General features: G+C 36.0%; 1 protein-coding gene across 4 annotated transcripts in view; it reads left to right on the top strand.

The window, feature by feature from the left end:
• The first annotated feature begins 451 nt into the window (after window positions 1-451).
• Window positions 452-22,916, top strand: part of LOC113064387 (tyrosine-protein phosphatase non-receptor type 13-like) — a 65,649-nt gene continuing 43,184 nt past the window's right edge. For 2 of the 4 annotated variants that reach the window (XM_026235163.1, XM_026235162.1), the window contains exons 1-5: window positions 12,854-12,968; window positions 19,179-19,354; window positions 19,891-19,956; window positions 20,179-20,364; window positions 21,840-21,933. In XM_026235163.1, coding sequence (XP_026090948.1) covers window positions 12,854-12,968; window positions 19,179-19,354; window positions 19,891-19,956; window positions 20,179-20,364; window positions 21,840-21,933 — 637 coding nt within the window. Of the gene's footprint in view, window positions 790-12,848; window positions 12,969-19,176; window positions 19,355-19,890; window positions 19,957-20,178; window positions 20,365-21,839; window positions 21,934-22,916 lie in introns of those variants that run through there. The other 2 variants (XM_026235161.1, XM_026235164.1) reach the window with 2 other exon arrangements.

Here is a 22,916-nt window from a genome sequence, read left to right as displayed (position 1 = left end):
ACTAAACTTCTTAGCATATAATGTGCAATTTTCTGAATAGTCCGAAAATTCTAAACGTTAAAAAATTAAATCACATTTTTGTTGTTATCAGTGTGCGTGGTAACATTATCGCTTAATATGCAAATATGTGGGTTTTTAATGAGATTGCGTCACATTTAAAAGTTTAAAGGCTAAATGAAAGAAAATGAAAACCTGCACGCAACATCATGCGCATTTCTTCTTCAGTTGTTTTGTTTTTGTTGCGTTACATATGTGGATGGATGGCCACCGTGGACTGCGTGTCACTGTATCAACTTTTCGTGGTATTTTCCTCCCAGTTGAGGAGAGTTTCTATAGAGACGCCTCATGTTGCTGGTGTGACGGTTCCTGCTCCGGTGGAAAGTAACCAATGAGCGGCAGGAGTGCGGAAGTCTGGTCACTCCCTCTCTCCAGCGAGCAGGAGAGAGAGAGAGAGAGAAAGAGAGAGAGAAAGAGAGAGAGAGACCTGAACCTCTCGAGCTGGAAGGGTGACTCGGCTACCCAAAGGAACCGAAACCGTGCTGCCTATTTTTGTCGTGTTCTGTCCGTTTTACGCATTATACTTTAAGGATAATCCAAGGAGTGCGGGTTACATTTTCCTTTAATGGAGATTACGGTCGAAATAGTTCTTATGAAGTAAAACCTGTTGCCAGTTCGACCCGGGCTGGTTTTCCATTTCAGGTTTGCTGGTGGATGTGATGCTGGACTCGTGTTTGCGCACTCGCTGGTAGTTGGAGCGAAGTTTGAAGTTATTGGTTACTTATTGAGGAGGTGAGTTTATGTTTTTACTTCAATGATGTCTTGAGGTTGATGCTACTGCTTTACCAGCGTTTATACTGGTCTATAAACCGCGCAAGTAGCTTTGCGATGGCCATGATACACCAAGCTTTGGATTAGGAAAGCAGTATGTTTGTATTCCATGACAATGCTAGTTTTATTTGAACTTTATTTGACTTTTGTCATCACAGTCTACAGAAAATTCCAAGAAGGCGGTATGAATGTAAAATGCGAGCGGTGAAAATACAAAATGTGTCAAATTGTTGTAGTGTTGGTGGAGCGTGTTGGAAGGAACCGCAGGTGTCTTACTTGAGTCTGATGGAGGCCATCGGTCCACTTTGTGCCTTTAACATATAGTTTTAGTAAGGAATGTTGAAATGAACGACTTTTGTGTGTTTATTTGGTAGAATTATTGATGACATGTCGCGGTTTTTGGCTTCTTTTTGTAGCTTGACCCCCAAATCATCACGTTTGCAGGTCTAGTGTCATATTTGATGCCTAATATGGCGATGTTTAAAGGGGAACTTTAATGTATAAAAGTTAAAAAGAATGTGTTCTTAACACACAAGATCCTAACTAACAATAAAGTGCAATAAAACACATTATAAAATACTAATTTGATGACTACATGTAAACACCATGGTATGTGAATATGGAAATTTAAATATTGTGATGTCCAGGCCTAGTTTTGTGCTGCTCTTTTAGTATTTCATTGGATTATTCAGTGGATTATTACCTGACATAGAAATACCAATTTAAAAAATAAAAAAATAAAAATTATATATATATATATATATATATATATATATATATATATATATATATATAATATATTTATTTATAATAATAATATATTTATTAATTAATTATTTATTTATTTTTCATAAAATCTGGTGATCACAAATCACCTGAAAGTAAATTAAAAAGTGTGGGAAAGCTTAATTCAGATCCAAAGTATCATTGCAGACCATTACCAAACTAGGGTACTGGAACAGTACTTTTTGGAAAGGTTAGAAGGTTATACTCAGCACATCATCAGTTTGAGAAACCTCTCATTCTCAGATCCACTTCAGCTGTCATTTGAGAGATGAAACTTGTCATTTTTAGTCTGTTTATGTCTCCAGATGCCACTCCTGATCTAATGGCTGGAGGAACTGTCTCTTTCCAGTGTGAACATGAACAGCTCTAATGAAATTGCACTGTGTGGTTTGCAGTTCACAGAATTAGCCGTAAAAGAGAAGCTTCTTTACACAGTGGACTGTTTCTGACAGTTCATCCAGCCATAGTTATAGGGGCCAATACGAGTTCTTGTTTTCTTTTGTGTGGTGGTCCGAAGGTTTGTTTTATCCTCTGCACCGAGCTCAAAGGATCTTTTGTTACAAGACTCCATTGCAGTTCATGCAGTTCGGCCTCTGCTTACATCTGATTTGTGCAAATCTGGCTTGGTAATCTTGCCTACAGAGACATCTCAAAGTTCATTTGTGCAGGACAGAAGATGGTTCAGACTTAGTAGTGCAGCTTTGAGACACATTTGAACTTCGGCAGTGCAGTCCATCAGTTTTAGCCTGAGTTTTGAACACTATGTTGGACCGAAATTGGATTGATGTGAAAGTAGGGCGACGGTGAAAGAGGTTTACCTGCGTCCAGTGGATGAAGTCACCTTTGGCTGTCTGAATCCAGCTGCTATGTATTTCAGCGTGCTATGAGCCTGTCGGATGGATTATGGTGCTTATTATGTAATGCAACAGCCATTTGGATGGTGCATTTGACAGGAGACTTGTGGGCTAGAAAGGACGCAGTGGGCTTGTATTATGTTTGTGTTAAAGTTTGTTCAGTTTCCCGACATTTGGTTGGATGGGAAGCTTCTGTGGGTGACTTTGAGAAAGTGTCACAACAATCTTGGTTGGCGCCTGGTTGCACAAAAAGAATAACAATAGTTTGGAGTTATTTAAATCAGGAACTCAGATTTGTGTCCACTGGTTTTTCCACTTATGCTCTAAGTAGACCAATCTCGCTAGATTGCGAAACGAGTCGAGGGGAAGTCTCAGTGTTGATGGCCGGATAGATCAGACCCCACCCTCACACCTTTGATGCTAATTCTGCTCCTTCAGCGTGTTATTTTGTTCTGGCCTGTCTCCACTGAGGAAATTCCATCTCTGCTGAACCGCAGTTCATTGCGCTTTTAAACAGCTCAGGTTTTTAGTTCAGCTAAATTCAGTCTTTTACATGAGGTGTTTTTCTGAACACCACTTTGCAAAGTGCATTTGTAATCTATTGCACTCTGCTTTATGCTTATTCTGAGAAAATGCTTTTAAAAGCATTTTTATCTTTATGTTCTGCAGACAGATTTAGTTTTCTGTTCTGAGTCAGCGCTGATGCATATTTTTAATTATGTCTTGGAATAAAAGGATTATTATGAAATAAAGCTTTAAATGTTTTCTAGAACAATATACTACTGTTCAAAAGTTTGGGGTCCGTAGTTTTTTTTTTTCCTCTTTTTAAGGAATGACCATTTTTATTCACAAGGATGTTACAAAAGGTTTCAATTGAAAATAAATGCTGTCCTTTTGTAGGTTCTATCATCAAATAATGCTGAAAAAATTCACAAAGAAATAATAATGTTTCTTGAGCAGCAAATCAGCATATTATAATGATTCCTGAAAAATCATGTGTCATTCAATACTGTAGTAATGATGCTAAAAATTCAGCTTTGCATCACAAGAATAAATTATATTTTAAAATCTATTCAAATAGAAAAGTTATTCTAAATTGTAATTTTATCTCACAATATTACTGTTTTTACTCTTATTTTTATTAAATAATTGTAGCCTTGGCAAGCATAAGAGGCTTCCTTTAAAAAAAGAAAAAAAAAAGAATAATTATAATAATTCCTACAAACTCCAAACTTTTTTTAGTGTTTGATTTGACACACATAACTTTTACTCTTGTTTTAACATGATGCAAAGTTGATGTGGGTGGTTGCCAGGATGTTCCTGTGTTGTCGCTAGGGTTAATTTTCTTTTCTTGTGTTGCGGTAAACAAGACTTGCAAAGTAAGCTTTAAAATAAAAACATTCATCCTGTTTTGGGTTTGTAGCATTTTTTCTCCTGAATGCCTCGCATATTTTAGGCTTTTCCAGGATGGAAACTTATTGAAAGCTGGTATATTATGCATTCTACTGCAAATATATTCAAGTCAAACTGGGCTGTTGTCCCGGGCACAGTGTATAGTACCTTTGGCCTAGGCTCAACACATAGCGGACATCAGTGCATCTGACCCTGAGAAAGAGCCGCGATGGGGCAGTTTTATTCCAGAGCTCTCTGGTTTTCTCCAGAACTCTACTTCAGAGGTTTGATTGTGATCACACCATTGGGAGAAGAAGAAAGGCTGTAGAAGCCACCCACCCACTGATCTGGGATCAGAGCCGCCCTGTGTCAATTGCAAATGGTGCCATTAAAAAATGGATCGCAAAACTGACATTAAATCAGAATGAGCAAACACTGTACAGTATTTAGAAAGAGTTTTGGCATTGAAATAGATTGGGAAGGGTGGAAGTATTACGTATATAGCCTACTATATTTTTGCAATGGTTTTGCTAGTGATGGTAAATTTCATCATTTATGTTTATATTGGTGCATTTAAATGGAAATTATTACCACATTTTATGGAAAACAAGTCACACCTGACAGTAAGTCGCTTAAGAAAACAGATAAGTCGCTTCAGTGTATGTGACATTTCAGTATTACATTCAGAAATAATGTCAAGGAAAATGTTGACGAACATTTAAAAACACTATATAAACATGTATTCTAGTTTCTTTCACTTTACAACAAATCCTTTAAATTTTACATCATTCAGAACAGAACAGGAATGGGAAAATCTAAGTATTAAACAAACATCATTTACAGTGACATTCATTATAAACACCAAGCTGTAGCAAATTTATGTTGGAAATGCACTCTACTAATAAACTTAGGCTTGTTTCCCTCTCTCGTTTGACACCGTGCAAATGCATGTGCTTTGTACATTTCACACGCTTGCATTATATAAGTAGCTTTGGAATAAAAGGTGATGCGTGTTCCAGATGATAAAAAATGTGATTTATATTGCAGTATACTGTTCTTTATTTTTAACTACATTGTTTTACTGCTTGCATAAAATGAACAGTTTGAGTCTAATTGGTTGTAAAAGACTGGTTAACGCTTATGAAGGAAAGAATAAGAGAAAAGGAGGAGCCATTTTGCGTAATTCTGGTCCCCATAGAAACCTTGTTATTACTAGAAATGGGAGGACATGAAGTAGTAAGGACCAGGGACAAGGGTAGAAATGATGCACTCACTGAGCATCAAACAGTCATGATGAACTTTCACAAGTGGTGGAATAGGAAAAGAGAGACGAAGATCAGGGGCTGGGTGAATCTTTCAGCCAAGTAGTGACTCATCCAGGGTAAAGGGAGCTGTACCTTGTAAAAGTGTGTGTTTTGTTTTCGCTGCAGAAAATATGCACTGATTCATCATGGTGCAGTAATCTGGTCCTTCCAGTCACATGTGCTTCTGCAGACAGTGGAGCATGTTGTCTGAGATTATGGTGCAATACAATTGTAAAAGTTTATTGTCCTTTTAAAGAAGTGATTATCAACTTTTTATAGAATAGAACGTTCAAAATTTCCCTTAAAGTCGAACATGCATAGGCGCTTCAATATTCAAAATCATTAACATGACATTCCATCTAGTTTAATTGCATTGTCCTTGGTTTATATGTGTGTGTGTGTGTGTGTTTGTGTACAAATGCACACATATATAAATGCGCACATAATTGGTATTTCATTTCCTGGCTTTAAAGTTGTTGTTTTTTTTTTGATTGAGAGAGAGAGAGAGTTTTACAGTATGTGAGTGTGACAGGATTCAGCAAAGTATTCTGGGAGTTTTTCTCCTGTCAAAAGCATCTCCAAGAAAGGTTTTGGGCTCAGCTTACTGGCATTGGGCTGTTTTTAGAATTGCAGATGATTTAACCGAGTACAACCACAGATTAATGTTATGAGAAAAATGAAACATCCTCTCTATCGGGCTTTGCTGTTCCGTTGGAAACTGTTAGCCCATGCTTCTGTTTTTATTTGACGGCTTTTTGAGTTTTAATCTTGAATCTGCGTTCTGCCAAATTCTATAACAAAATGGAAAATACTGAAATGATGCCCCCTTTCTCAGGCATTTATGGGAAATACAGAAGGCCTGTATCATCTGGAAGATGATTTAAAAACAAGTGCCCTTCTTCTGTCTCATTTACTCCCTGTTTCTGAGTGCTCTGTTCTTTAGGTGGGTGTGCAAGATCAGGGCCGTTTCTTTTGGGTGAAGGGATTTTGCCCTCACATGGAGTGTGAGAAATATCACGTTTCAAAGATTAATCCCTCTAAAATCCTTGTTACTGTAACTAGGAAAACCCTGACCACTCTCGATGTTTGTGTTTCCTCCGCTCGCTCTGCGCTCTGGGAATAACTTGGCCTGAATCTACTATCCATTGCAGCTCTTCTTTCAGTACTGTCTGGTTTAAGGGCTTATTTTAGGGTTTAAGTTTCATGTCTCACCTCATTGCTGCTGTCCAGACAAAATCCTGGATCTCCATATTTTTAAAGATCCACCTAGAGTCCCAGACCATTTATGGAAATTAATGAGAAACTGAGAATACAATCTTCAACATTTACGCAGCAATCACAAGACATATTCAGTAATATGGTGGAATGCAAAGTTATGGTAGTTAAGTGAAAACATAAAAATGAGCATTTCTGTTACTTAAATGTTAACTTAAAATATACAAAACATAGTTATTTTATTTCAGACAATTGCCAAGAAAAACTTCTCATTTTCATTTAATTTTGTTCAATGTAATAAAATAACTGAAACTAAAACGTAAATTAAAAATAACAACAATAAAAAATTAACAAATTGTATTTATTGAAATCTTACTATTACATACTATAAAAATGACAAAAACAACAAAATTTCGAAAATATTAACTAAAATTGAAATGAAAAAAAAATCTAGTTCAAAGTGTAATAGAAACTAGTGTCTAAATTATAAAAAAAATAACACTGGTGGAATGTAAATTAATATGCAAAATATGATGATGATGATGATCATTATTAAGAACCACTAAAACATTTCTACATTTTAAATTGTGACTTTTTTTTTGGTGTAAGAATCTTGACTAAAGTTATCAACGGACATCAGACAAACATTTAAAATAAATTAGAATTTTCAAAGCTTAGTTTTACAGAAGTAAGTTGTGTTTGTGTGTTTCTGGTAGTTTGTCGAACACTGTAAAATCAGGCTTTTCATTCTTCTCTAGAAACATTTTTTTTCCCAGACGTACAAGATTTCTTCTTTAGGTGCTTACATACCGCATAACCCAAATTCCCCTGCAGGATGAAGAGTTTTTTTTTTTCTTTATTTTTTTTAAACATATTTAGAAATAAATGTCATCATGGATAATGAATGGGAAAATAAAGTAAAAAAAAAAATCAGGTGTGAGAGCTCCCAGGATTGTTGTTGTTAACGCCGCCTTCACACTAGCAGTTGAAATCCGCTCCGTAATATGCAATGCTCCCCTAGTGGACGTCGTACTACACCGCTGAAAAGCTTCGGAAGCGAGGAGAACAAAAATGGCGGAGAGATAAGACGATTGATATTGTCTGTATCTGAATGTGCATGTCAGGTCAGCTAAATGTGATATAGTGGTATATAGGGCTGCAACAACCCTGCACTCAAGCGAGAGAGACAGAGTGTGTCGGAGAGTGGGGGGCACAATATTTATTTATTCATTTTAATTGTATTAACTGCCCTTATAATGTTAGAAAATCATGAAAATAAAAAAATGACAACTTATCGTTATAAAATCATTATTTATTTTATTAAAAGTTATGAATTCAGGTTTGTTTATCAGTATCATAGCAACACCAACTTCCGCTGGAATTGTCGGATAGGAACCGTCCGTAGCCTTTCGCAAGAGTTCAATTTTTTGAACGCATCCGTATGAACAACGGACACGATTTTTTTCACACCGCACTCGTTCAGACCCGGTTCGTAGCCATTCGCATGCAGTCTGCGAATCTCATAAGGAAATTCGTAGGAAAGTGTGAGTGTGAGTTTCTTTCTTCTGTTGAAAAATGTTGGTATCCGAACAGTTGATGGTCACTGCTGACTTCCATAGTAGTAAAGGTTAATGGTACCACAGAAGGTAATGGTGTTTAACAGAAGAAAGAATACAGGTTTGGAACAAGTGGAGGTGAATAAATGATAACAGAATTTTCACTTCAGGAGAATTCAACTGGTCATCATGTTACATGAGTTAAACTGCAGCTAATGTGGCCTCTGGGTAAATTTTTCACACATTAAAGGAATATAATACGTTCAGTATAAACTAAGTTTGACAGCATTAGTTACACAATGTTAATTAGCACAAAATTTTTTTTTACCTAAAATAAATTAAAATGTTAATCAAATAAAAATATGTAGAATATATTTCAGCTAGTCGTTAAGGCTACATATCTAATTTTAATTTAGTTTAACATGATGTACTAAAATAACTAAAACTTAAACATTTATAAAGACTATATAGACATATTTGCAAAACTAATAAAATGACCAACTCACTCACAACTAGTGTTGTCAAAAGACCTGATTTTACTACGGTCTTACTAGAATTGATCAAATTCTAGATTTTACTCGCCAGTGTGTGTGTTCAAGGCTATTATAAGATTAGCACATTTTCACTCTCTGAACACTGACGATCGCTTCAGAGTTCTCCCATCAAGCGATCTGTACTTTTCAGTTAATCTCAATGGAAGCACAGTGCACCTGTATTTGACACTCTGTATACTCTGTGTGAAGGATCACGACTCGCCGTCACTACCATGCTGAATCGACACACTACATGTAAACTATATTCTTTGTTTTATTTTCCTGTCAAAATAATGGAGTTCATTTAGAATTATTCAGCTATATGGAACAAGCAATATGCAGGTTTCTCCGGTAGTGGGCGGAGCTAATGCACAAATGGAAATTTCATTGGCTGGCGCACATCTATTACCATCCCTGTTTTGATTTCAGCAAATCAATTCGACCGAACCCAGACAACGTGATTAATATTCATGAACCCAGCAGCTCATCAATCCGTAGTGCATTGTATATTGTTTGTATGGTAGTAGAATTAATAGCAGTATTATCTTTAAATAATTAATTAATATGATTAATATTACTATAATTTTTTATTTTTTTTTTACAGAAAACCTCAATGACCAAAATATCTTAAGCATCACCACCAGTCTTAAGTTCAGTTAAAATTACAAATATGCATTCATATATGGTTATCAAGTTTTAGTCCTAATCACTTAAGTTCTATCCTTAAATATTGCTTAATACCATAATATAATGCTTGACTGACTGATTGAGAAGCTAAGATTTAAGAAGCTGTTCCTTTTTACAAAGAGAAACTGATTGGAATCATATGTGTGTGTAAAATAGTATATCAGTCTGGCGAGTAAACTAAAAATTTTACTAGCCACTGGCGATTATATTGCCAACTGTGCATAGAATGTTTCAAAATAAAAGTTAATTTATACGTAAAGACATTGTGCTAGAAATGAACTATTATTTATTAGGGCTGCTCCGATCACGATCGGCCGATCGTTTTGCGCATCTCGTCAGTAAAGCCGGTTTTTTAATCAGCGGTAAATTCCCTCAGGTGGGTGATTTCACATAGAGCAGCTGTTACTACACAGAGCCGTTGTTAACTGAGAAGATGCGCAAATCCACGTTCATTTTCAGCGATTATTTGCGCATCTTCTCAGTTTCACAAGTGTTGTCAGTTGAGCTTAACCTGTAATAAACCAGGAATATTTCTTTGAAGGGAAATAAAATTCAGGTATTTCTCGTCATAGGAGTATTCAATGCAAACTGAAAATCTGCATAATGTGCAAAGTACTCCGTACAGCTTAGGAAGTTTCCTGTTCCAAATTTTATGCATTTGGGTGAAACTTTTTATCCAAGCTTTTATCCTTTTGTTGCGTTTTATCATTTCACGCATTCCATTGGAATCGAACCCATGACCTTGGCTTTGGTCTACTGGACTGAATATAGCCCATGTTCTCACACTTGTCCTGTCCTGTTCCCCTGTGGCTGAATGTACCGGTGGGAATGACCCAGTGCTCCGCAGCACCCTGAGTGACAGGGCAAACATTCCACTCGCAGGCTGCATTGGAATAACAAAAGGCGGGGGAAACGATCTGCATATGACAGCCCCCCACAGTAAGGACTAATGAAGCGTACGGGAGGGGTCTGGAACTCACTTTATTTTTTCCACTTCCCTCATATCCCTCTTTCAGAGAGTCTTTCATCCCCAGTTAGCATTCCTGCATAAATATGCGCTTATCTGTGGCGCTTTCTGCTTCTTATGTGGAATGCCCCGCTCTCACTGCTGGGGTCTTAAGTACCGTAGATGGAAGCTGATTGTCGCATCTTTTTTTAGTGCATTCTTGATGGGTTTTGGTCTCTGAAGATGAGATTTAGTTATTTTAAAAATAATCTCTGCTTCTATGCTAAAACAGCCCCCCCCCCCAAATTAAAGTTTCTTAAGTGCACATTTTACATAACTATCATAATGTAGACTATATATATATAATTGCATGTGTGTGTGTGTGTGTGTGTGTGTGTGTGTGTGTGTGTGTATATACACTAGTGAAATGAACCAGGATTTGGGGGCAAACGCATTCCGGCAAGGTTAAGATTGCCTAGTGTGAACACACCCTAATTATATTCCCGCATCCCGCACAACACGAGTCTCTATCCCCATATCAAGAGTTGTCCCACGCTGCACTCTGCTGCGATGGGTACCGCGATCGTGCAGGTTTCTACTTGGAAGATGCCTGTTATGATGTTATGAACGAGGCTCTGGATTCTGAGCAGAACTTGTTTTTCTATAACAAACTATAAAATGTTTTCTATAAAAATGTTAATGTCCTGGCAGTGACCAATAGCTTGTTTTATATTTAATTGAATTACATTAATGTTATAAGTTAAGATTTACTAGAAATATTTTAACAGCTACTATGTAAAAGGAATACTGTTGAATGAAAAGCACCTTATTTGTTTAAAGTGTTTGCAAACCAAATGTTATTGCACTTTTGTTCATATAGCAGCACTTTGTAATGAAAAAAGTGCACCAAGACACTACTTTTAAATGCATTATTAAATTTGTGCATAACAGTTTGATTAATTGTGATTATTCGCAGACAGTCATGCGATTCGATTTATTGCCCAGCACTAATATATATAATTGTATGTGTCCTTTAATTTTTTTTATTTATAATTAAATTATTGACATTTGTAATTATATATTTATAATTGTTTTAATTTTATTGAAAGCTTATGAAATGTATTATTTTAGTGAAAAATATATTTAGATATATAATTTCGAATTACATTATTCTATATTTATAATTATATACATAAAATATCTAAAATATTTATATAAATTTTGAAATTTATATTAAAATAAAACCAATTTATATAATAATTTGTAATTGTATGATTATATGATTGTTTATTTCATATATATATATATATATATATATATATATATATATATATATATATATATATATATATATATATATATATATAATTATAAATAAAATATGTAAAGTATTTATAAAAAAATAACATTTTATAAGAAAATAAAAACACAAATTATATAATTATTTGTAATAAATAATAAAATAAATGAAATATATGTGCCCTGATGACAGTCCCCTCTAATGTGCCACGGGCTAACTGAAAAGTCTGACTCTACAGTTCAATTGAAATGTGACACATGAGTATTTAGGTAGCCCCACGTAATGCTCGCTCAAAACTAATCCCTTAAACCCTGAGCTTCCCCTGTCTCTCTTGCCTCACAGCATGCTGGGATTTCCAGGGGTTTACGGTTCTTTGTAACTACAGCTGTGGCAGCAGTGTCGAGGTATGGACATAATAAAGAACAATTTCACTGCAAGGAGTGTAACTGACCCCACCCTGACAATGAGACCTGACGGGACATGAACCGGTTCACTTGTTTTGTTATGATGTTATTGCGAATGTTGGACCATTTGGATCAGCTGGACAAATTTTAGGAGTGTTTGTCGTTGTCGTAAGTTGTGTGGCATTCTGTAGAACTCTCACGGTGACAAACATATGATTTAGCCTCCTGAGGTCAACCGCATGACATTGTGACATGCTTCAGGGGAGAGGATGAATGATACCTTGTTGATTCTTTTTCTACAACCATTTCTGTTCTTAAATGTGAAGTATATCATTTCTGCGGTTCTAATGGCACCAAATAATACATATTCATATACCAGTATTCTTGTATTCATATCCTATGTCTGTTCAAACATTCCATTACATTCTTAATGGATAAAATCAAGTCTTACCCTACATGAATCATATTTGTTTCTGAACTAATATGGCATATTACAGAAGTTAAATGTGCTGCTGTTTCTTTAAACAGACCAAGTTCCAAACCCATTAGACCTCGTTCCTCTTTGAAACACAAAAAACATATATTTTTGCTGAAACCTCAGAGCTTTCCGTCCCTTCAAAGTCCAGGTAACTAAAACTTAGAAGATCCAAAAAGTTCATAAAGGCATTGTGAAATGAATCCAAATAAATCAAGCCATTTAATTCCGATCTTGTGAAGAGATACGGCTTTATATGCTTCATATGATATGTTGTGTAAAAAGCATAGATACATGGGTTTGGAATGACCTGAGTGTAAATAAATTGACACAAGTAAAATCTTTGGTTGAAGTATCCCTTTAAGTCAGTATGAAATTAAAATTAACATCAAAATATATAAATACATACATGCATACTCCAGTAGGAGTGATGATGCTTAATGATTAATGATGCTTCATTAATCTTTTTTTTTTTCAGTGTATATGTTTAAAAACCTTTGCCCTTGTAAAAGCACTTGTAAATGTAGTATGCACAGTGATAATGATTGCTGTGTTTGTGACCCCACAGGCAGCATGCATGTGTCTCTAGCTGAGGCGCTGCAGGTGAGAGGAGGGCCGCTGCAGGAGGAGGAGGTCTGGGCCGTCCTGAACCAGAGCGTAGAGAGCCTGCATGAACTCCTCCGCAGAGGTAAACCAGCATGCTGGCTCGTAACGCACTGATTACTCCCACATCTCTCAAGGGTGCCTAGCCACGCTGAGGCCTTGGGACGGCCGAGGCAATCAGAGACCTTGGATAGCAGTCTGATGTCTTTGGAGTGCAGAAGAACATTTGTTGATTAAACATGTCCAAAGAATTCAGCAATCTGCTCCAAATACGCAGAATCTGGCTTACTTTGGTTACATTGTAAGCCATAAGGTTACATAAATGCAGTGTAAATACCAGCCATTCAAACCTGAAAGAGTTTGAGGCTCTGTTCTTCCTACACAGGCAACATTTTAAGGCATCATAGGCATGCTCCTGATGTGAAGGTTGTTACAAAAGGTAGATGTCTTCATTCGGCCACATTTTGCAGCATTACAAAGGCAATCCCACAATGCACTGCAAAAAAATCAGTTAAAAAGCAAATGCAACAAAATGGCAGACAAAAAGAATGAAAAGATTTTTGGTCATAAATATAACTTGCATAAATACACAGATTTATATTATATTTATGTTTGATCTATATATATTAAGTATGTTTAATGTATGTAAATTAATGAATTAACTATCTCTAAGTCATGATGAAATCAAAATCAATCAATCAATCAATCAAATACATAAATACATTATTTGTCTTATTCTGCAATAAATCGCTCACAAATGTCGATGCCATTTAGATTTTTGTTTTTTATAATTTGTGTAATTTTTGGAGATTTATATTCTATTCTGTCCATGATTGGAATGATCTGAACAAAGGACATCTCACTGTCTCTGCTTTTCGGTTCCTCTTTTGACTCTCTAATACTTTCCGCTCTTTTTCTGTCTGAATCTTTCCTCGTTCACCTGGTTTCTCTGGTTTGGTCAGCCCGTAGCATTTTAGGTTCTCCTTAACTTGAATTTTTGTAGTTAGTTCCTGATTGTATTCCTCCTTGTCATTAAAGCTTGTTAATGTACAGAATGTCCCAGTTTGACATTTCTGAAGGGATCCAGTATCGATTTAATTTGCGCCTTACAATTACGCTGTTGACTTTCAGTAGGAAATTCATGCATTAACCTTGCACTTGTGTGTGACAAATGGAAACATTTACCACGGTGGCCATAATTTCCACATCATTCCAAAATCATTTAAAACAATGCATTAATCCTTACAAAAATTAACTGGTTTAACTATTTAAAAAAACAAGACACAAACATGTTTATAGTTAAATCATGGTATCCACAAATTAACCATGGTTTTGCTACACTAACCGTAGTTTAACAGTGTTTTTTTTTTTTTTTTTTTTTTTTTTAACCAGGTAAATCAGTTGAGAACCAGTTCTCATTTACTAAAATGACCTGGCCGAATAAAAAATCTGGTAGTGAAAAAATAAATTCACCAATATATCATTACTACACTTTTACTGTAATAAAACCATGGTTATGTTTTTTTTCAAGCTTAGAAATTGCAAAGCAATGTGTTAAATCACTCAGAACACCTTAGTGACTACATAGAAATGGGCTTAAACACTTAGAACACCTTAGCAATTTTAGCAAGAAACGGTCGACACACTGTAGCACCTGCATGTGTCAAACACAAAGATCACCTTAGCAATCTTGCTTGCAACTTGCTTGAAAACAGTTTAGCAATTGCATAGCAATGCGTTAAACATTAGGGAAACCTTATTAACCACATTGAAATTCACCCAAAACAAGCTGAACACCCCATAGACAAGAGCCACTCAGAAAAATGTAGTAATTTGTAGTAAAATCTCTTCATTTTCTGTCGTTTATTTTGGATGACTGTGATAAACTCTCAGGGATTGTTTGAAAGCAAAAACAAGAATCTGAGGTCATATCTGCCTTTATGTGAATTCCCTGTGACTACTTCATGAAAAAATGTTTTCCCTTTAGACCACAGCTATGTCACACTTCCCATGCAGTTACCACATCATGGGCCCTATTTTAACGATCTGAAACGCAAGTGTCAAAGCGCGAAGCGCAAGTTACTTTGTGGGCGGGTCTCAGCGCTGTTGCTATTTTCCCGGCGGGATAAATGGCTCTTGCGCCCGGCGCAAATCTAAAATGGGTTGGTCTGAAGTAGCTTCATTATTCATAGGTGTGGTTTGGGCGTAACGTGAAATAAACCAATCAGAGCGTCATCCAACATTCCCTTTAAAAGCAGGTGCGCAAGTTCCATAATGGATAGCTATTATTATGGCATATTTACCAGGCACACGCCAGGAGCGGTTCACAGCCGAGGAGACTGATGTTCTTGTAAGAGCAGTGAAAGACAGAGAAGTTGTGTTGTATGGGGATGGGAGAATAATTAGCCTGAATAATTTGTAAGCTAGATTTATGCCTATTTTTTTTTCACATCTTCGTGGCACACCACAATGATTTCCGTCATCTCATGTGTTAATATTTTTTAGTGTAACAATTTATGATTTACAAAAATAACTGTTGCATCTGTGTAGATTACATGAGCAAAGTGAATGCGCGTTGTGCACGCTATACATTATGGTCAAGCATGCACCCTTAAAATAGCATAATGAACAACGCGCACTGACTTTAGACTAGGTTTTTTCTGGTCAGTGGCGCAATTGTTTAATGGAACAGCAAAATAGCACCAGGGATTGTTTGCGCCGGAACACGCCTCCTTTTTTGCGCTGAACCGCCCAGGGAGTGCAAGTTCATCCACTAGTTTAGCGACGTGTGGAGGGAAAAGCGCGCTTTTCGCGGGTGCAAAATAGGAATGACACATGCGTCGGTATACAAAGTCAATTGCGCTGGGTGCAAGATAGGGCCCCATATGTCTTTATTGTTTTGGTATTGTCCCTTTCTTACAAACAATTCAGAGGCATTACAGCTGTAACGTTATCAGTACATTTAGTAGGATTCTTTTGTAAAGTGGTTATTCAGTCAGTATGTGAGTGTTTAGCATTGTCCTCCGCCGATTCACACATGTTTAAGAGTGATTCGAATAATTCTCTGGCCTCCTCAAAAGCTGTCAGCATACCAGAAAGAGCAGCCATCAGTCTGATTCAAAGAAGTGAGCATGTGCAGAAACGCTTTCTGTCTCTGAAGGGAAGGGTTTACACTTTGGTGAAATTTCTGAGAAGGCTTACTCTGCCTTGTGTCCGTCTGCTGTGTGTCTGAATGAGTGTGTGGTGGGCCGGTGTTGTGTGTCACCGTTGTGAACAAAAGCCTCTTTCTTGTCCCACAGCCCAGTTTCCTAAAGAGCAGTTTGCGGCGATTGAGATGATGCCAGCTCCTCTCGACCGTTATCTGCTACCGTCCTCGCACAGATCTTGAGACCCTCAACAAGTCTTTCTCACACACTCGTGGACAATTCTTGTTCTGTCAGCATTGCAGACAGTTGTAGCCCCTTTATTCAGTTGACCTGGCCAAAAGCCAGTAGGGTTTGTAATGCAATTAGGGCTCCTTGTGTTCAGGGTCGAGGAGGACGATGATGATAAAGATGATGTCGCTGCTTTGGCATGCGCTCGCAGGGGGAACGAGGACTCTCCTTGTTTCACAGTAGCTTGTTATCTGGCCTTGAGTTGCTCTGGGTGAAAACTTGCTGGCAAAGGTCCCTCTTGACAATGTTTGCAGAAATTCTGGGCCCTGGACTGTAGAGTCATGGGACATGACTTGAGCAAGTCAGCGAAATTACTTAATTTATTTGGAAACCCTGAGCACTTTGACGTGAGAAGTCCTGAGCTCGCTTTTTTAGAGCGTACCGGTTTAATTTAATGAGGATGCTTGTTGTTTATTTATTTATTTTAAACCTCTTCTTATCGCAGTCTAATGTGTAGCAGGGTTGATTTAAAAATAAAATGTGAGATTTACAACTTTGGAAAAAATAATATTTGGAGTACTACATTGTAAAAATTTATATTTTGAACATGTTAATCAAACAGAAAATATTATGGAAGTTTTTCAAATTGAATTAAATGTTATTTATGTATTTATTTACTTTTAAAAGTAAACCAAAAATAATATTTGAAAATATTATTTTTTTTTACTTTTTCAATATTTTGAGTGAAAATTGTTTCTACACAATTTATTTTGAAAATGTATGAATATACTTGTTTGTTTGTATAAATGTATACAATTGTTAATATTTGTAATATTAGTTTTATGTATTGACTATAATTCCAGCTTGTTAAATTTAGGAAATCTCTCTCTCTCTCTCTCTCTCTTTCTCTCTCTCTCTCTCTCTCTCACACACACACACACATACACACACACACACACACACACACACACACACACGTATATAGTTTTTGTTTTGTATTGCACCAGGTGATACTCATTATAAACATTCATGATTTTTCTTAATTTGTATGCAAATTACTTTAAGCTAAAGTAATAAAAAAAATGGCATGATATAAATAATGCAAAAGTTTCCACCACTTACTGCGCTATAAAATGGGTATTTAGGTCATTTGGTTATGCAGTAATCTTGAACATCTAAAATAAACCGATACAGACTAAATAAACAGATGCCCAGGTCAGCAGACTGCACATGTATGATGCCATATTTACACTTTGTTGTTTTTATGTAATACTAATAAGTCTGCTTGTTATTTATGGCATGTGTTCATATATCTCATTTCATGTTCTTTTCTCCTCCTTAGTAGAGTTTGTCATGCTATTTTTGGCTGTGACCTCATCGGGCTCATGAACTGCAGTAGATGACCGCACTAGTCTCTGATAGGATGGATAAAACCTTATCAGATAGACCCGTTCTGAGATATTTCCCACTGTGTGATTCAGCTTCTCTCCCAATAACAACTGGATGACTCTGAGATTTAGCACGCCAACATTTCTAGCTTTTAGTAACAATTTGTTGAATGCTAAAGATAGGTATGTTACCTGTGTAGTTTGACAGGGAACATATTTTATCTACTGTGCTGGAGGCAAAACATGAGTGTACACTGCTAGATTTTCACAATGAGGTCCAATCGTGGTCAGTTAGTTTCCACAGGAAGTGTGTGTTTACTTTGGGAATTCCAATGCTTTAAAGCATCACTGCTTGAATTCAATTTTTCATTATTTTTAGTTGAAACACTATTATTCAAGCCTTCAGTGTCACACGATCCTTCAGAAATCATTCTAATATGCTGATTTGCTGCTGAAGAAATATTTCTTATTATCACTATCAGTGCTAAAAACTGTTTTTCTATGAAAATGGTGATACATTTTTTTCCCCAGGATCTTTTATTAATTGATAATACAAAAGAACAGCTTTTATGTTAAATTGACTTTTTGTTATATTGTAATTGCCTTTACTGTCATTTTTATTAACACATCCTTGACAAATAAAAATATTTTTTTTTTCACAAATAAAATAGAACTTCCTGACCCTTGACACCTTGGCACCTCTCATATTTGCTTTAGAAAAAATAAGAATATATATTTTCAGTTGCTGTGTTTGGAGATTTTGTTTTTGGCTTTACATGGCATGAAATTATAAAAAGAAGTTCCTCAAAAGCAATTCAACATTTCCACTGAATCTATATTTGTAGAGCTGTTCCATCCATAAATGCAGGGCTGTGTTCTGAACGGCAAAGACTCCATTGTTTTATATCTGCAGCATAAAAGAAGAAAAAGAAAAATGTACTGTCATACAGAATCATCTTTTTGAGAGAGATCCCAGTGGCCTCGTATTTCATGGAAATGTCACTCATTCACAGAATAGTGTAGCTCTTTATTACATATCTTTGTTTGGATGAAAAGAATTTGCTGTCCACCACCAAATCTCCATAGTTCATGAAACGTGTGCAGTCAGGTTGTGCTGTACTCATGTCGAGGAAATGTTCTAAGGCCAATGCCATAGTCTAGTAACTTTCCCACGCTGAAGCATCAGGACTTTCAGTGTCTTAGAATTTCCTCTCTTCAGAAGTGTCACTTTACAAAACCAATGTTGGAAAATTGGCTGCTTTTTATTGCTGTGTACTTGATCATTTTGCCAAAGGAACAATTTATTTTGAAGACATTCAACCAAGAATAACTACCTTTTCTTTTCTTCTTTTCTTTTTTTATTTTCTTATTTTATTTATTTATTTATTTATGTATTTATTTATTTATTTATTTTTTATTATTATTGTATTTTATTATTATTATTATTTTTATTTTGAAGAATTTGATAAAGGTTCAGGTTGTGTCTAAGAATTGCAGTTTGTGGTAATACTCTGCATGTTTGTCTTCCCTCAGGTTCGATAGATCCGTCTGCGTTGGGTTTTATCATCTCTCCTTGGTCGCTGCTGCTCATGCCTTCCGGGAACATCTCTTTTACGGATGAAAATGTCACACAGAAGGATCTGCGGGCTTTCACTCCTCCAGAGGTGCTGGGGGGTCTCAACCTCTCCTCACTGTCTGATATGGAAAAGGTACCTTATGGATTTGGAAAGACTTCGGATGGGCTTCTTGTTTTAAGTTTAACCACCCCCCCCCCCCCCATGATTTCAACTTTGATTCTATTCCACAACCATTTCTTTTATATTTTAACTGAACATATTCTTTTCCTAAAACATTTTGACAGTACGCTCGAATGCTTCTGTGTAAACATGACTTTCTCAGAGAGAGACAGATAAACCACAGCAGAGTCAAAACATGATTATTTGCAGAGAAGTCAAAGGATCTTATGCATTCTTTGGCAGACTCTTGCATGTTATGTTCCAAAAGCTATTCTTTAGCTGGATGAACAGACAGAAGACCTAGACCGGGAAGAAACACACAACTATGCAGATGTGCTATCTATAAAGTTTGATGCTGACTAAGGCCTAAAACATTCTCCTGGCTGACATATGCTTCTTACAACACAAGCTTCTTTGTGTGTGAAAAATCTGTTGTTTGACAGTTTTGAAAACATGGGCTAAAATGTTTCTTTGTCACATGCCATTTCTGTTTCCTTTTTAATTTCCAGATGCACATGTATTCACTTGGCATGACGTTGTTTTGGGGTGCAGACTATGAGATCCCTCAGAGCCAGGTGAGTCCTCCTAGACATGGTTAAAATGCAATTCAATTGATATTTTAACCCAATATATGTATGAACTATATTTGTTTTATTCTTCTGTAACATCGCAACGTTATGTTAAATTGGGTAAATAAATTAATCCGGCCTAGGACTTCTAATAAAGATTGTAGATCATTCAGAAACGTCTTTTCTATCAGCAAACTATCTTTTCACTGAGCTCCACATGTGTTTTAGCCAATGAAACTTGGAGAACATCTGAACCGCGTCCTGCTGAACATGTGTGATGACTCCACGCTCACCCGACTGTCCGTACGCTCGGTTCTGGACGCCTGCGGCACTCACATCCGAAACTCCAGCTGTGACCCTTCGTTTTCATACGTCAGGAGGCTGGTGAGACTCGTTCTTGGCAGTCTCTCGCAGGTACGTCTTTAACTATTTTCGGTTCATTTCACGATATGAATTTAAGAAGTAATTACTACTAAATAAAGACCCACTTTGATTCTTTTGTTGGTAGAATGATTAAAATCTAAGAGTTTAAGAGTACAGAATATGTTATTGTTTTCTGTTTCAGCACAGTATTTTACTTAAAGTTTTAAAGCCTATTTTATAATATCCAGTTCTCAATTCCCACCTTTTTTCCCTGGTTGATCACAAAGCACTAATGATTCAGCACTAACAATATGTGTGAACATACCGTTCCTATTACCTGAATTGCCTGCTCGTCCAGCCCTATAAAACAGCTTGTAATTAAAAAGGTAGTTAACGGTCTTTCTCGTGTTTGATGTCACATCCTGTTCCTCAGCTGCACACTCCCCAGTGGTTTAATTGCACAGGGATACAGAAAGAGCTGAATAAGAATCTGGTCTTATTTTCTGCACTGTTTGCCTTTTTCCACTCTGGGGAGGTAATTGTGAAGTGGTCCAGTAGGGATGCCATCTTCTAATTCCTGTTGATTCATCATGTGAGTTGCTGCTTGGGTTTGTTCTACCTGTGAGCAGCCCTCATGAGAATGTTTTTCTCTGTCTTCCACTGTGTTAGTTTTTTTCTTCCTCCAGAAAACCTGATTTAGTTGAAAACTTTATTCAAAATATGTTTCGACTTGGTTTAACAGTCTAGGCTTTCTGTAAGTCCTCTAAGGATATGAAATCCATTTCCCCTCAACACTTTAATTTTTTCCCCCAAAGTCTGTAAATAATAATAATAATAATAATAATAATAATAATAATAATAATAATAATAACAATAATGATAATAACACAATTTGGGTGTCTTGTAGAGAAAACTTCATAAAGTAAACTACTGTTCAAAAGTTTAGGATCTGTAAGAATTTTTTATGTTTTTGAAAATATTATCTTATGCTGATTAAGGCTGCATTTAATTGAGCAAGACTACAGTAAAACAGTAATAAGAAATATTATTACAATTTAGAATAACTGTTATCTTTTTTTAATAATGTGTTTTAAAATGTAATTTATTTCTGTATTGCAAATTACTCCAGTCTTCGGTGTCACATGATCCTTCAGAAATGATTTTAATATGCGGATTTGCTGCTCAATAAACATTTACATTTTGATTATTATTTCATTATTTTTGATTATTATTATTATTAGTAATAGTAATATTCTTTGAATAGAATGTTCAAAAAAACATGATTGAAATAAAATAAGCATTTATTGAAATATAAATCATATAATCATAAATAATATAAATAAATAAAAGTAGTACAAAATAAAATCTTGCTGACCCTAACTTCGACTGGCAGTGTGTGTTTTCATGAGAACCTATTTCATAAGAGAAAACAATTCAATAGTTCTTTCTTTCTTTTAATCTCGTTCATTGATAAAAGAGAATGATTGATTTTAATATTTTTCATTTTTGTGCATGTGTTTGTTTAGCTGGACGGTCTGTTGTCTCAGAGTGAAAGGGAGTCACTTCCAGAGAGAAGCAAAGAGATTCGTGAACGGCTGCGAGGAAAAGGCCTTCCAGCTGGTAATACACACCACTTATGCATCTTTTGCTTGTTAAATAGAAAATGAAGATGGGGTTTCATCCCTGTGTTATTAAACATGTACGCATTTGATTTCTCCTTCTATCTTGCTTTCACCCCCACGCACATGAACACCCAAACACACAGGCATGTCAACACACGCTCACACTCCTGATCTTCCAGTCGTCTTTTGTGTCAAGCACACGTTTGGAGCTGCTGTAAATAAATGACTATATTTGATTGTGAACACAGCTTACGCTTTTCTTCGCTTTGTAATAATCTCTAACCGATTGTTTCAATTCTGTGAAGTGCTGCTCTTCGTGCTGACTCATCACTCAACATTTATCAGGTTAAGAGGAAGTGGTTCAGAATGTAAACAGAGCAGGGCTTGGTTCTGAAGTGACGTGGTTTGGCCCCTCAGGAGCTGGGGTTTATCAGAACTGAAGGATAAAAGAGACAAGCCAGAACAGCACCCGCACAGGAAGCGCCAATCTCAAGCTGAAGAGTGGTGTGGAGGTTTCCAGATAATCTCAAGATTGCAGATAGAAAGTTCTGGGGAATTTTGTGATATTTATTTATTTTTTTAGATAAATGGTGGTTCTGGGGTAATTCGTTTTTCAACTCGCGTTTATTTGTATAGCACCTTTCACGATACAAATCATTGCAAAGCAGCTTTACAGAAAATTGTCCAAAGTTTTCCAAAATGATTTTATGATAATGTCACAATGTGCAGATTGTTTATGCTATTTTTTTTTTAAAAAAATACTAGCATACTGCTGATTACCTACAGCAAAGTGTGTGAAAAGAAATTAACAAATGTATTAGGCAAGGATTTATTTTAGCTTTCTAATTCAACAAATAAGATTAGAAATAGATGTAATAAAAGATGAAGAAAGATTTAATAAAAATGTTTAATGGTTTAAAGAAAAATTGATAGTAATTGATTAATAAGAAATGTTTCTTGAGCAGCAAATCAGGATATTAG

The sequence above is a fragment of the Carassius auratus genome, chromosome 46, assembly GCF_003368295.1.
Source record: "Carassius auratus strain Wakin chromosome 46, ASM336829v1, whole genome shotgun sequence".
Classification (NCBI taxonomy): Eukaryota; Metazoa; Chordata; class Actinopteri; order Cypriniformes; family Cyprinidae; genus Carassius; species Carassius auratus.
Note: the sequence above shows the minus strand (reverse complement) of the source record. Positions and strands in the feature narration are given on the sequence as shown.